The 12,228-nt window shown below is 45.9% G+C and overlaps 1 protein-coding gene across 1 annotated transcript in view; it reads left to right on the top strand.

The window, feature by feature from the left end:
• Positions 1–1,052: 1,052 nt before the first annotated feature.
• The window catches only part of LOC135385681 (ammonium transporter Rh type A-like), a 55,029-nt gene continuing 43,853 nt past the window's right edge, over positions 1,053–12,228 (top strand). Inside the window, exon 1 of the mRNA XM_064615138.1 lies at positions 1,053–1,335. Within this exon, the coding sequence (XP_064471208.1) occupies positions 1,155–1,335 (181 nt within the window). The 5' untranslated portion in view covers positions 1,053–1,154. The remainder of the gene's footprint in view (positions 1,336–12,228) is intronic.

Genomic DNA, 12,228 nt, shown 5'->3' on the forward strand with positions numbered 1-12,228 from the left:
GTTGAATCCTATTTGCCTGCCAGAAGGAGAGGCACAAGAGCTATACAAGAGCTGACTGCCTGGCGCGCACGTGTGCCTTCGTGGTATGTGCGCCGCGCAACTCATTCCGTGAAACAGCTCAAATTCCTTAGACGTCGTCGTTCCAGTGCGGTACAAATGCCCAGCTCCACCTGCCAATGCACTGCCAATGCAAATGACAACAAATCAAGCGTGGTGAAGTAATCAGCTCCCTGCATCCTGTTTAGTGTGCCGTTGAGGCGAAGTATAGGGAATACACGTTTATACTATCGTGTGGCCGTTTAACGTACAGCTGTTTTTTTTTTTCCTTTGTTCATTACCCTTAGCACTCTCGTAATAAAAAAGCCAAACACGCTTGAGCAATTGGATGCGGCGGTGAATCGCCCACCCCATCACCATCCAATGTATGTATGTATGTGTGTGTGTGTGTGTGTGTGTGTGTGTGTGTGTGTGTGTGTGGATGCGGGTAATTTCTCGAACCTAGTAACCAAACAGTTCGATTGACTTTTGCATTCCATTCACCGTGCTTTTTTTTTTTTCGCTTACTTTCGGTACACATCTGGCTCTACCTCATGGTAGTGTAAGTTACACTAGTTTAGTGTAAGTTAGTGTTACCTTACATTTATAAGTACTTTCGTAAGCGATATAACTGGATCTAGTCCCTCTTCTAAGATACGCACACTTTCTTTATACAACGTAGAAATCAGAGTAAGGAAGTTGAATTCAGCGCTGTATCACCTAAATGGTACCAGTGTCTGTATTTCAATATGTCTACAGCCAGCTCCGATGTCCTGTATCTTCCTGGTACGGAGCCTTCTTTTCACCAAACTGACTTCCAAAGAGAAGGAAACTACTGCGGAATCCACACTGGACATCACCAAGGCCGTCTCTGTGCACCGACGTCCTCATCCAGGAATGGAAACTGAACGATTTATTAATGCCAAGCGTGCGCGCGCTCGCGTCGGCGGCATGCACAGCTCCGACGACAGATGCCGTCCGCGTCGCGCACGACTTGGTCGTGCTGGTGACGGACCTCTTGTAGCAACCATGCGCTAAACAAAACTGAGCAGGCTCTGTGCGGTAGGAGATTAGTGGTCGCTTTGGCGTAGCACGCGAAGGACTGTAGTGGGGGCGTCATGTGGCAACGGGGCAAATTGGCTTTCTTGCTCGTGCTGGTTCAGGTGTGTCTCATCATCGCCTACACGCTGTGCGTTCAGTACGACGAGAATGCAGATGCATCGAACGGGAAGAACAGTCTGTCCCCTGCACTGGGTGGTAATGATCCCAGGAAAAACCCTCTGGAGCAATATTATTCAAGTGAGTGTACTGGAGCGAGGCTAATACTGAATAGACAATTGACGACAAATAATGTGGATGCCTGAATTTTAGGAAAATGGCGGTACATGAATTCCCAAGACAAGTGTGTCTTAAAATACGGAAATGTTTTCCTTTCTTTTTCGTTGATTTTCTTTAGTATGGCCAAAATTGTGTTGGGGTGTCCGAAGCGTGCCTATCTACAGCGGCATAAGCGTTCCTTTTAGAATGTAAAGCGATTCATATCATGCAGCGCATAACCACATGCTTGTAGATAACAGCAGATTAACAGCAGGTTAGATAACAGGTTAAAGCGCATTCGAGTGTTTCAGCTAAACGCAACCAGTACTCCATGTGACAACGCGCAAAGAATGGCGAATGCCAACGAAAGTATATAGTGACTTTTCGCCTGAAGAAACACGCACAGAAGTACCAATGCATGTGGAATCTATGAGCTACATTGCTGCACTCCTTATTTTGCCCATTGCCTGCTTGCAGTAGGAACAAAGATTCGTAGTGTTACGGCATAGCTACACGGACAGTGGCTGCGGCATGATCACATTCAGCATCACGAAAAGTAAAAACTTCTTGTTCTAAAAAGACCACAAAAACAGGGATGCAAAATTTGAGGGACAGGGCGGTCCCGACACTGGCAAAATCGAAAGCGTAAAATTTTCGGATGAGTATAGAAGAAAGAACAAACTGAATACCGGAATGCCCATGGTCACTAAGCTTCCAAGATGCATATGCCTCGGGGTCACCCGTACTGGGCAACGACACCATGTGAGCAGGTATGACAATATTGTGTTCTGTCATGTCATTAATTTTAGTACTGTTGCACATCGCCTTGCATTCTATACTTGCCACATTGGCAACGTTATCTCCGCGCGTCAAAACAAAAGTAATCAAAGGCACGAATCCCCTTCGGGGAGCTCTTTGTCGCAATATGTACGATAACCCGACATTAAACGCCAGTATATACTTTCGCGGTCCTTATGCATGCGACTCAGTTCTACCTCATGAAGGAAGAACACCCAGTTAAACGACTCCAGTGAAAGCATCAATATTCTATAGCATGAGATAAAATGGATAATGACGGATAACTTTCGCATGAGTTCGAGCAGTTTCATGACGGCTGTGTTCCTGAGTAGCCGAATCGAATAGTACAGTGAGGCCATCGTGGCTGTATCAAATCCACTTCGACTAACTTTTATTTATATAGCGTACACCGAAATATTCAAGAATTTAAATTTTAAACCGGGGAATGAAAAATTACGAACTTATTATCTGTTACAAAGGAGACGAAAGCGACAGCATCAAAATAGTTTTGATTTCATTCTGTATGCGCTGGATAATCGGATACTTCATACTACCGAGGGCCACGTCTCTGCGGCGAAACAGCCCACTACATCATCATTGCTTATCTGTAGTTGTTGTCTCACGTTTCAGAAGTAAACAAACAAACAATGCCTTTGCAGATGAAAAGAATGTGAGAAACGCCGTTGGTTTGTCCATCATTCAAACCTTCTTTTCCTGCGGGGAAGTCGTCGTGAACCTCCCACTGTGATGCAGGAAAGTGCCATCGAGAATAGAACAAGAACGTTCGGAAAATTGTGTTCCCGAGGGACGTACGAGGGTGGTTCCATAAGTTTCCGGCCCGAGGTAGAAAATGCGCGCGAATTTGAAAATGCGAGAAACTGATGTTCTGAGGCTGGAACAACATAGATTCGATTTCCGCGTTGAACAACAGCGTCGATTTCCGTCGTTGAAAATGCGATTAAGGACGCGTGGCGCCATCTGTTGGAGGGCCGGAGCACCACCCTCAACCCTCTCCATGCTTTTGTCGGTTGGAGAGCGGCATTTCAAACAGCCAGGGTGCACTCTTCAGTTAAAATGGAAAAAATCGAGTACCGCGCTGGGATAAAATTTTTGACAAAAGAGGGACTTTCGCCTAAAGAAATTAAAGCGCGACTGGACAACGCGTACAGGGAAGCCTCTCCGTCGTACACAACGGTAAATGACTGGGCCAAGCAGTTTCGACCGGGGTGAGAGTCCATTGAATATGATCCACGCGATGGTCGTCCAGTGGAAGTGGTGACACAAGAAAATTTGTCTCTTGTCGAGGAGGAAGTGCTGAGTGACAGGCGTCTGAAGGTGAAGGAAATCTCAGAAAGGCTGGGGCTTTCCAAAACAACCGTCTTTCGCATCATCGGCGAGGGCCTTCACATGAAAAAGGTCAGTGCGAGATGGGTGCCACGACTTCTCTCGCCAGTTCAAAAGCAACAGGGCGTCGTCTGTGCCAAAGAGTCTTTGGAGCTCTGTCAAGAGAACTAAGAAGAAATATTGAAGTCAATTGTCACAGGGGATGAGACTATGGTGCTCTACTATGATCCCCTTTCGAAAAAGGAGTCGATGGAATGGCGCAAACCAGGAGAAGCACCCCCAAAAAAGCAAAGGTCACACAATCCACAAAGAAGATCATGGCAACAATATTTTGGGATTGTCACGGGATCCTCCTCATCGACTTCAAAGAGAGGAACACCACAGTGAATGCGACTTATTATACTTCACTCCTGCACCGACTGCGGGACGCCATCAAGGAAAAGAGGCGCGGCAGGTTGAGTAGTGGTGTCCGGTTGCTCCAGGACAATGCCCCTGTCCACACGGCTTCTGTTGCCAAGGCTGCACTGAAGGAGTGCGGCTTCGAAGAAATCCACAACCCACCCTACAGTCCAGACTTGGCACCGAGTGACTACTTCCTGTTCTCAAACTGGAAGAGGGATCTCAGAGGACGGAGATTTCAAAACGATAGTGAGGTGCAAGAGGCAGTTTTCCAGCATTTTGCGGACAAAACTTCCGACTATTTTTTCAAGGGTATAAGAATGCTGTTTGAAAGGTGTCAAAAGTTCATCGAAATTAAGGGTGACTATGTCGAAAAGTGATACACTTGTTTCGTCTCTATGACTATTAAAAGTTGGTCGGGCCGGAAACTTATGGAACCACCCTCGTACGTTGGTACGCACAAACACTGCCGCACATCAGCTACAGGATGATTCAGTAACTTCTACCCCTTGACACACGGGCACTCTAAAGGCCTTTCCAGAGAAGGATCCCTACCGGAACGGTGTTTGTGGCCATTGACACGCAATAACGGAGATTCTCCGTTTGAATACCGGGCTCTTTGTAAAAAGGAGATTGACTGTATCCTTTATGATCGAAAAGGCGCAGCCTCAAACGGAGCGTCCGCCGATGATTAGCAGATCCTAATTACTTAACACAAAAATGCCTGTCTTGAAGATTTTTACCAGTCGTTAAAATGTTTTTCAGACGTCACCGTGTCTAGTACGAGTGATCGTAAATTCAATACTCTCGATCGAAGGTCCGCTAGTATCGTTGTTGTTGTTAGTTGTGTTTTGCTTGCTTCGATCCTGCATGTGTGCGTACATGGTTGAAGAATAATCGTGCTTCTGACTAATGACTAGTGGCTGGGATTAGTGACGAACTGACGATAGCCAAGCACCGAAAGTTGCGAAAGCGCCCAGGAAGCCCCGACTCCAGTGGCAAGAATAGGATACGTGGGCTATTATAAAGTTATGGGAAGACAATTTAGATGCGGTGCACTACGTGGACAGAAACACAATGGTAAAGACTGCGGCCGTATCGCCGAGATACTGAGGAATTCGGCACCGCGCTGAGAGAAACTTCTAAAGCACATGTAAAAGGGGGGGATATGTTTATTAAGAAAAAAGAAAGGAAAGGTCAGCCAGACGCAGGTCGGCTTGCTATTCCAAAAAAATGGAAAATGGGAGAAGAAAAGAAAAGGAGAAGAAAAAATGAGAAAAACGGAAAGAAAAGAAAGGAAACCTGTAAGGGACCCCTATTTCAAAGGAGGTCTAACCCGGTATGTCAGGGGTACTGACTGCTCACTGATTCGCGCTGAATGTGTTAAGGTTACAACTTCGGTAAAGTAACACAGCAAATGTTAGCACCATTGCCTACCCGGCTTCCAGGGCTTCTACGGCCACCACACTTCGCACCATGACCTTTTTACACAAAAAGTGTGGGAAGAGGTAGACGAGAGGGGTGTCGTTCTCGATACTGACTGAACGAAGCAGCAGATGCACAGCCTCGCGGTCAGTTATCATCTGCAGCTATGCCGCGTTACGACCATAGCTTCACTGCGGTAACATCAACATAATAAGAACGTGCCTGTACCACACAGAGTCCTTCCTTAAAGGTACAACTGAGCTTAGGGGGGAAAGCTTGCTTCCTTAGAGACAGAGCCAACTTCTGGATCTTTCCAATATCGAAAACCTCAGACAGCACAGCTTGTGGTAGGATTCGGAACCACCACCTCCCAGTCTTCAGCACAACCTTGGCTATCACCAACGAGCGGGACTCCTTAACCCGCTCGGCCATGCCGCAGGTTTTTCCAACAAATACTGCAACACTTCCTTTGATTGAAGGGGGGGGGGGGTATGTTTATTGAAAGAAGAAAGGGAGGAAAGGTTAGTCAGGCGTAGGCCGACTTGTTATTCCTTAAAAAAACAAAAAGAAGAAAAACAACCCCCCCCCCCCACACACACACAAAAGGGCCCTTAGAGGCTGGTCGAGTTATGTGGTTCATTGCATTATCCACGCATTGTTTTATACGAAAGAATGCGAAAAGATTCTACGTGTCGTAGTTGGCGAGAGAGAAACCCTCAAGCCTCGGCCATTCCCATTGATTCTCGAAAGCACGTGATCCTGCCCATTGCTGCCACACAACTCCAGGCAACCCCGCCAGGCAACTGGCGGGGTTGCCTGACGTAATGTCAAAGCCGGATGAGTTTCGGTATTCACGATGCCGATTTTCTACGCGTCCCCATTTGCTGTAATACTTGCTGTTCACATCGATGCAAATAACTGTCAACTTGCGATGAAGTGTCTTATATTATTATCGTATAGCCCACCGTCACCTATAACACATTTTTCACCGTGGAAATTGTAATTAGCTTAAAAATAGCGAGAAGAAGACTGCGGAAATGGTACACCTTAAGAGCAAATTCGTCGCAGAGCGCTCAATGCACACCACTGTGCGGAATGATAAAACTAGAACTGGCCCATTACATTCGCACAAAACAACATTTCAACTACATTTCCGAGCGATCTTTTGCATGCGTTGACTATTTGCATGCAATGATTTGTAGTGTGTCCTCAGGACTCATCTTCAACCTACCTTACCGCTCACAGGCGGCCTTCGTCGAACGCCTGAGAAGATGTGAGCAGCGTCGTAAAAGCGAGCAGTGTCTTATCGCAGTGCCTTTCTGCAAACACCTCTCCAGCTGCCAGATAAAAATGTTTGACAGCATTCTAGTGAAGCAAACCCAGCGTTTGACAGGCGTCGTGTCCACGAACGCGCAATATATTTTCACAAATAAACGATATAATCGGGAGTTGATTTACACGTTGTTTTTACAAATGTCTTCGGGTCCTGGCCAGCACGAAACCTAGATGCGTATAGTGGCGATAGCGCATACCGTCGGTCAGAATATACGGAATAGTAATTATGGAATATTTTGAGTAATTTTCTAATACACGGTCTCGCCAAAAAGATGTGATGTGATAGAAGAAGAAAAAAATGGGGACGTAAGTCACGACGAAGTCAGACTGGCTACCACAAACCACTTCGCCACACTTAGTTGAAAAAAGAAAAAGAAGGAGTAAGAAAATACAATTAATTGGGGGTGGGGGTGACAAACATACCGAACCAGTGGGGACACTTGTCACAAACGAGGGACCAGAAAGTGACACAAAATGTCAATCAGATCCGCTTCTTCAAGGAAACGTAAGCGAGCTTTCAATGCTGCCGCTTGATGATTGAATGGCTAAGGACCCAGGAGTTTTAAAGGTCAAATAGCCGGGCGTCCAGGCGAGCCAGACTTGCTTCTAGTGTCCTGCAACTGTCGGCATACTTGGAGCACTTGAGGAGGATGTGCTCTGTGTCCTCGACAATATCGCACTCACTGCAGTTTGGAGATGGTGACTTGGCCAGTTTATAGAGCAACACACCTCTGTACGGGACATTCGGCCGGAGCCTATTTTATGCAGGAGACAGGCTGCTTGTCGAGGAAACGACGGAGGTGCTTGGAAGCGTAGCCTGTACAAGCGCCCTGTACAACTGCGAAGATCGAGGAGATCCTCAGCCAAGAGAGTTGCACATTTGTTGTCTCAGTTCACGTATCATGCTCTCTGCGTCCCTTATGGTGAAGTATAAATGGCCTTTATTTGAACGTGGCCGTGTTGAAGTGCTCGGTGCGCAGCAGCATCCGCAGCCTCGATACCGGCTATGCCGCAGTGACCAGGAATCCACTGTATAGAATGATATCATCACCTGTGAGACTGCGGCATATCATATAGGTGCAGCACATCATGGACAATTAGGGCCAGAGGCCCTGTGATGAGCAGAGAGGCTAACGACTCTAGGCCACATCTTAAGCCACCGTTCACAGACCACTGAGAGCACATGGGTTGAGAAATGATGAAGCTCAGTGCCAGACGGATCTCGTGGAGCTAGGCTGCTGAAGCCGAGGTTATGTATGACAGCTGTGCTGATCTTTCGACACCCATCACAGGAACCACGAACGCACATGACGAGCCAGATGTCGTTGTGGGTGCGCATCGGTGAAGAGTTGTATTCTACCCGCCGATCTCTAAATTAAGTCTAGACTGGAGGACGTGAGTCGATACATCTTTCCGGCGTGGTAGACCCGGGATATGGACCCTCACTTCAGGAGGTTGTAGAGCCCATGTTGGAACAGCTGGGTACATACAGGGTGTCCACGCTAAGTGTGAACAGATTTTTTAAAAATATATATAACACTTTTTCCAAGATGAAATCAATATAGCATATGCTGAAGGGCACTCCCTAGCAGGGCATTAGCAAAGTCCAAAGGCAATGTCTTAATTAACTTTCATTAATTAACTTTTTAATTATAAAAGCTACAAAGTTGTCCCAATGAGAACATCTGTTCCTTTCGGTCACCTGATATCGTAGCCGTTTTCAGAACAAAAATCCGTTCGATAGATCGCCCGTAAAAAATTCGTGAAGGAACGCCATTTTTTTCTTTATTTTGTTCATTGCGCTTCTTAGAAGACGCGTATTTCCTTCATCCCCAACGGGAGGGGGGGAAGGAGCACAGTGCCGCCTCATGCGTCGAAGATGAGCTTTAACTTGCGGAAACAAAACAAAAACAAATGTATCGGGTGGCTCTATCGGAACTGGCCTTATCTTGGGTTGCATTTTCTGTTTCCTTTTAATCTTTTTCCAGGACGCGGGAGGCGATAGTGTGCTCTTTCTCCCTCTCACATTGGAGGTGAAAGAAAGACGCGTCTTCTAAGAAGCGCAATGAACAAAATAAAGAAAAAAAATGGCGTTCCTTCACGAATTTTTTGCGGGCGATCTACCGAACGGATTTTTGTTCTGAAAACGGCTACGATATCAGGTGACCGAAAGGAACAGATGTTCTCATTGGGACAACTTTGTAACTTTTATAATTAAAAGTTAATTAATGAAAGTTAATTAAGACATTGCCTTTGGACTTTGCTAATGCCCAGCTAGGGAGTGCCCTTCAGCATATGCTATATTGCAATTGATTTCATCTTGGAAAAAGTGTTATATATATTTTTAAAAAATCTGTTCACACTTAGCGTGGACACCCTGTATGCTGCTTGTATTTAGGGAGAACGAACCGTTGTGCCTGGATAGCATGAGTGAACGCAGCGCTGGAGCGTCGCAATATGGCTCGAAGCAGAGGATGGCGATGATGACGCGTTGCCAGTCGAGAGAAGTGGCGAAACGACTCTTGCATCCTGAGAACGCGTACAGATGTTTCCCGTGCCTCTACTATGGCTACCGTATCGGAAGCCGCTCGAGGAACGGCAAGACATAGCTTACTATACTCTTTGCAAGAATGGTTTGTAGTGCTTGCTCTGTCGTGAGAGGGAGGTTGTGAAGCACCGGTATGTGGTATCAGTAAATCATTTTACACCTTTATTTGCTCAAACAAGGTGTATTCTTATAAAAACACCCTTTTCTATTCCACAAAGAGTGCAAAAAGTGCATTACTAAAGGTGTAATATCGACATACACCACGTTTTATCCAATGTGGATCATTAAGGGTGTAAAGTGGGGTGTTGAAATAGGTGCTTTCCGTCGAATGCACCTTTTTTACACCCATTTGATTTGGGAGTATGGTGTTAAAAATTGTGTTTTATTTCGTGAGAGAAAAATTATGCTGGTTTCACAGCTCCGCTCAGCAAGTAATCACATTATAGACGATAGCCTGAGTTAAAAACAGTATTTGACAGGGAGGGATGTTAGAAATGTAGCTTATATCTTTGTCTCGTTGCAAGCGTGGGTGCTAATTGCAAAAACACATTCCCGCCACCGCTACAAGCGTTTCCCTCCCCACCACATGTAACGAACGTGCCCCAAGAAATTTTATTTCAGTATATGATACATCCGACACGCCATAGGCTACTGAAGGTGCCCTAGATCTCTTTATGCCTTTGCACTCAGGTTGGTCCCATAGTGTTAACAAGCTAACGAGGCGTGCCTGCGACGCACTGCACTCCGGTTTGGGTTCTACGATGGAACCACGGCTGGAAGTCTACCGTGTTCGCGGTGCTGCTTGCAAGAACGTCGAACTGTGTGTCTCGGCCAGTGGTGTCGGTATGCTGCCGCGGAAGCCTCTATTACACTATTTGCAAGGGAATATTTGCTAGCAAATAATTCCATCATAAAAGGTGTTTTCAATAGAATACTCCAATTTTAAGGGTATTTTTGTTTTGAAACACCCGTTAGAACAGTGTTTTCTTAGGAATACACTTAACTAAAGGGTGTATTAGAAAACACCCATCATTTGAGTGTAAAGGCAACACCAAAAAGGTGTGCGCCATGGGACAAGCCATTTACACCAAAAAAGTGTAAAAAAGTTTACTGTGTACGCTAACAACTGGCGTATGAGGGATCAGTGAACGCCAATCATTGCTTTCGTCGAGTTACCCCATCGAGAGCCGCAGATATCTCAGTACATTGAGTCTACTCTCCGGTCTTGCCTTTAGACAATGCACCTCCGCCGCAAACAAGAAACTCTGATCCAGAGTAACCCCAGAAATCTATGATGAGGCACTCGGCGTATCTGGAAGCTGCCAATGTGCAGTTGAAATATCTTAGATGCCGGCGCGTAAAGGGAAGCATCACAGTCTTTTCTGAGGATACGTCCATGGCCCTCTGCAGGAGGAAGGTTTGAACACAGTCCAGGGACTCTAAAGGCGACGCTTCAGGGCTGGCCATTGCTTACCGGACGGTCATATGCATATGTCGTCCGCATAAAGACTGATGTACACCAAGCGAATTAACAGGGCGGGCAGCGAAGCTAGAACGACATTAAAAAGATGTAGGATTATTTTGCTATTCTTTTTTTATCGAATGAACTACTGGCCATCTGTCGACCTACACTAGATCTAGTTAATATGACGCCTCCTGGGTCTGCCTTGTTTGCACCGCCATATGCCACGCCAAGGCTGGGAGGCAAGTCGTGTTCGAATCCCGGCTCCGGCTGTGTTGTTTCGCTGTACTAAGTTTTCCCCAGACGCAGTAAGGCAAATGACGGCACAGTATGAGTCCTTTTCGGGACTAAATGAATGTCACGGAGTGAGGACTGCACTTCACGTTTTGTCCTCACAGTTCTACGTGCGCATTCTATTTGCATGGATAAAAATACTCTAACCTCGAATTAAACTGACACAACAAGTATACAATCTTGTGGCAAGCATAAGGCACACGTAGAATTTTGACGAGAAAACAAAATCACTCACTATTTCTTACTTCATTGCTTAATTATATATGCGGACTATTTGTAGTGCTGGGGAGTAAATTTCAAGGTCAGGGGACTGAAATGAGGAGTAATTACAAGCTATGGAAATAGAAGCTGTAATTACTCCTGAATTTACTCATTTTCTTTTTTTTTTCTTACAGTGGACGCTTGTCGGAAGCCGTTGTGGCTTGTATGTATAGTGCCATATCCGCTCGGTGGCGTGGTCCATCCGTTTCACTCCCATCTTATATATCCAACACGTCATGGTAGGCTATACTACGACTCCAGCGGTGGAATTCCTCATGCCGTCATCACCCTGTATTCGTTGTTGTCTGCATGGCAAACAATTCACACCAAAGACATAATTTTTGCAATCGGGGAAACCGGATTTAAAAACTCTGTTGATGTTGATGTTGATGAAGAAAAATACTATAGGGAGAGGTTGAATTCGTCACACGACAAATGCGGCTACTCCCATAACAGACCCCCCAAAAACTTGTGTATTGCTCACGCAGGACGAACCGTCAACGTACACAATATTTGTTTCGTGATAAGAGGATAAATGTGTTTGCATTTCTTTGTGTACACACTTTTCACTCGCCTCTCAGCTTATCTTGGCGTCTTAGCTTCCGAAAATGACGTTTCGAGACCCTCACGAAGACCCTCACCCTTAGACGGCTCACGTTGAAGGAAGAAAAGCTGAAGAATCCAGGAACCGAAAGGAAGTGTTATACTACATACGATAAGTGTGAGAACTGGTGCACCATCCAGCGGCGCGCTTGTATGCGATAGCATGACTGTGGTACACCCCGCAGGATTTTCTGTGCAATGTGCGCGAAGATTGGCCATAGGCATGTTCGACCTGAGAACAGCGTGGGCTAGCCTCTTTTTCTCCATATATTTATTGACTAAAAGACAACAGAGTCTCGTCTCGTCTCGTCGCTCTCGTCTTTTCAGACTTTTTTTTTTTTTTTTCTTCTTTACTCGACCTGGAGTGGCTTGTCTCGCAGTGAGCGGGCTCACATCTCCATTTTTT

The sequence above is a fragment of the Ornithodoros turicata genome, chromosome 2 (assembly GCF_037126465.1).
Source record: "Ornithodoros turicata isolate Travis chromosome 2, ASM3712646v1, whole genome shotgun sequence".
Classification (NCBI taxonomy): domain Eukaryota; kingdom Metazoa; phylum Arthropoda; class Arachnida; order Ixodida; family Argasidae; genus Ornithodoros; species Ornithodoros turicata.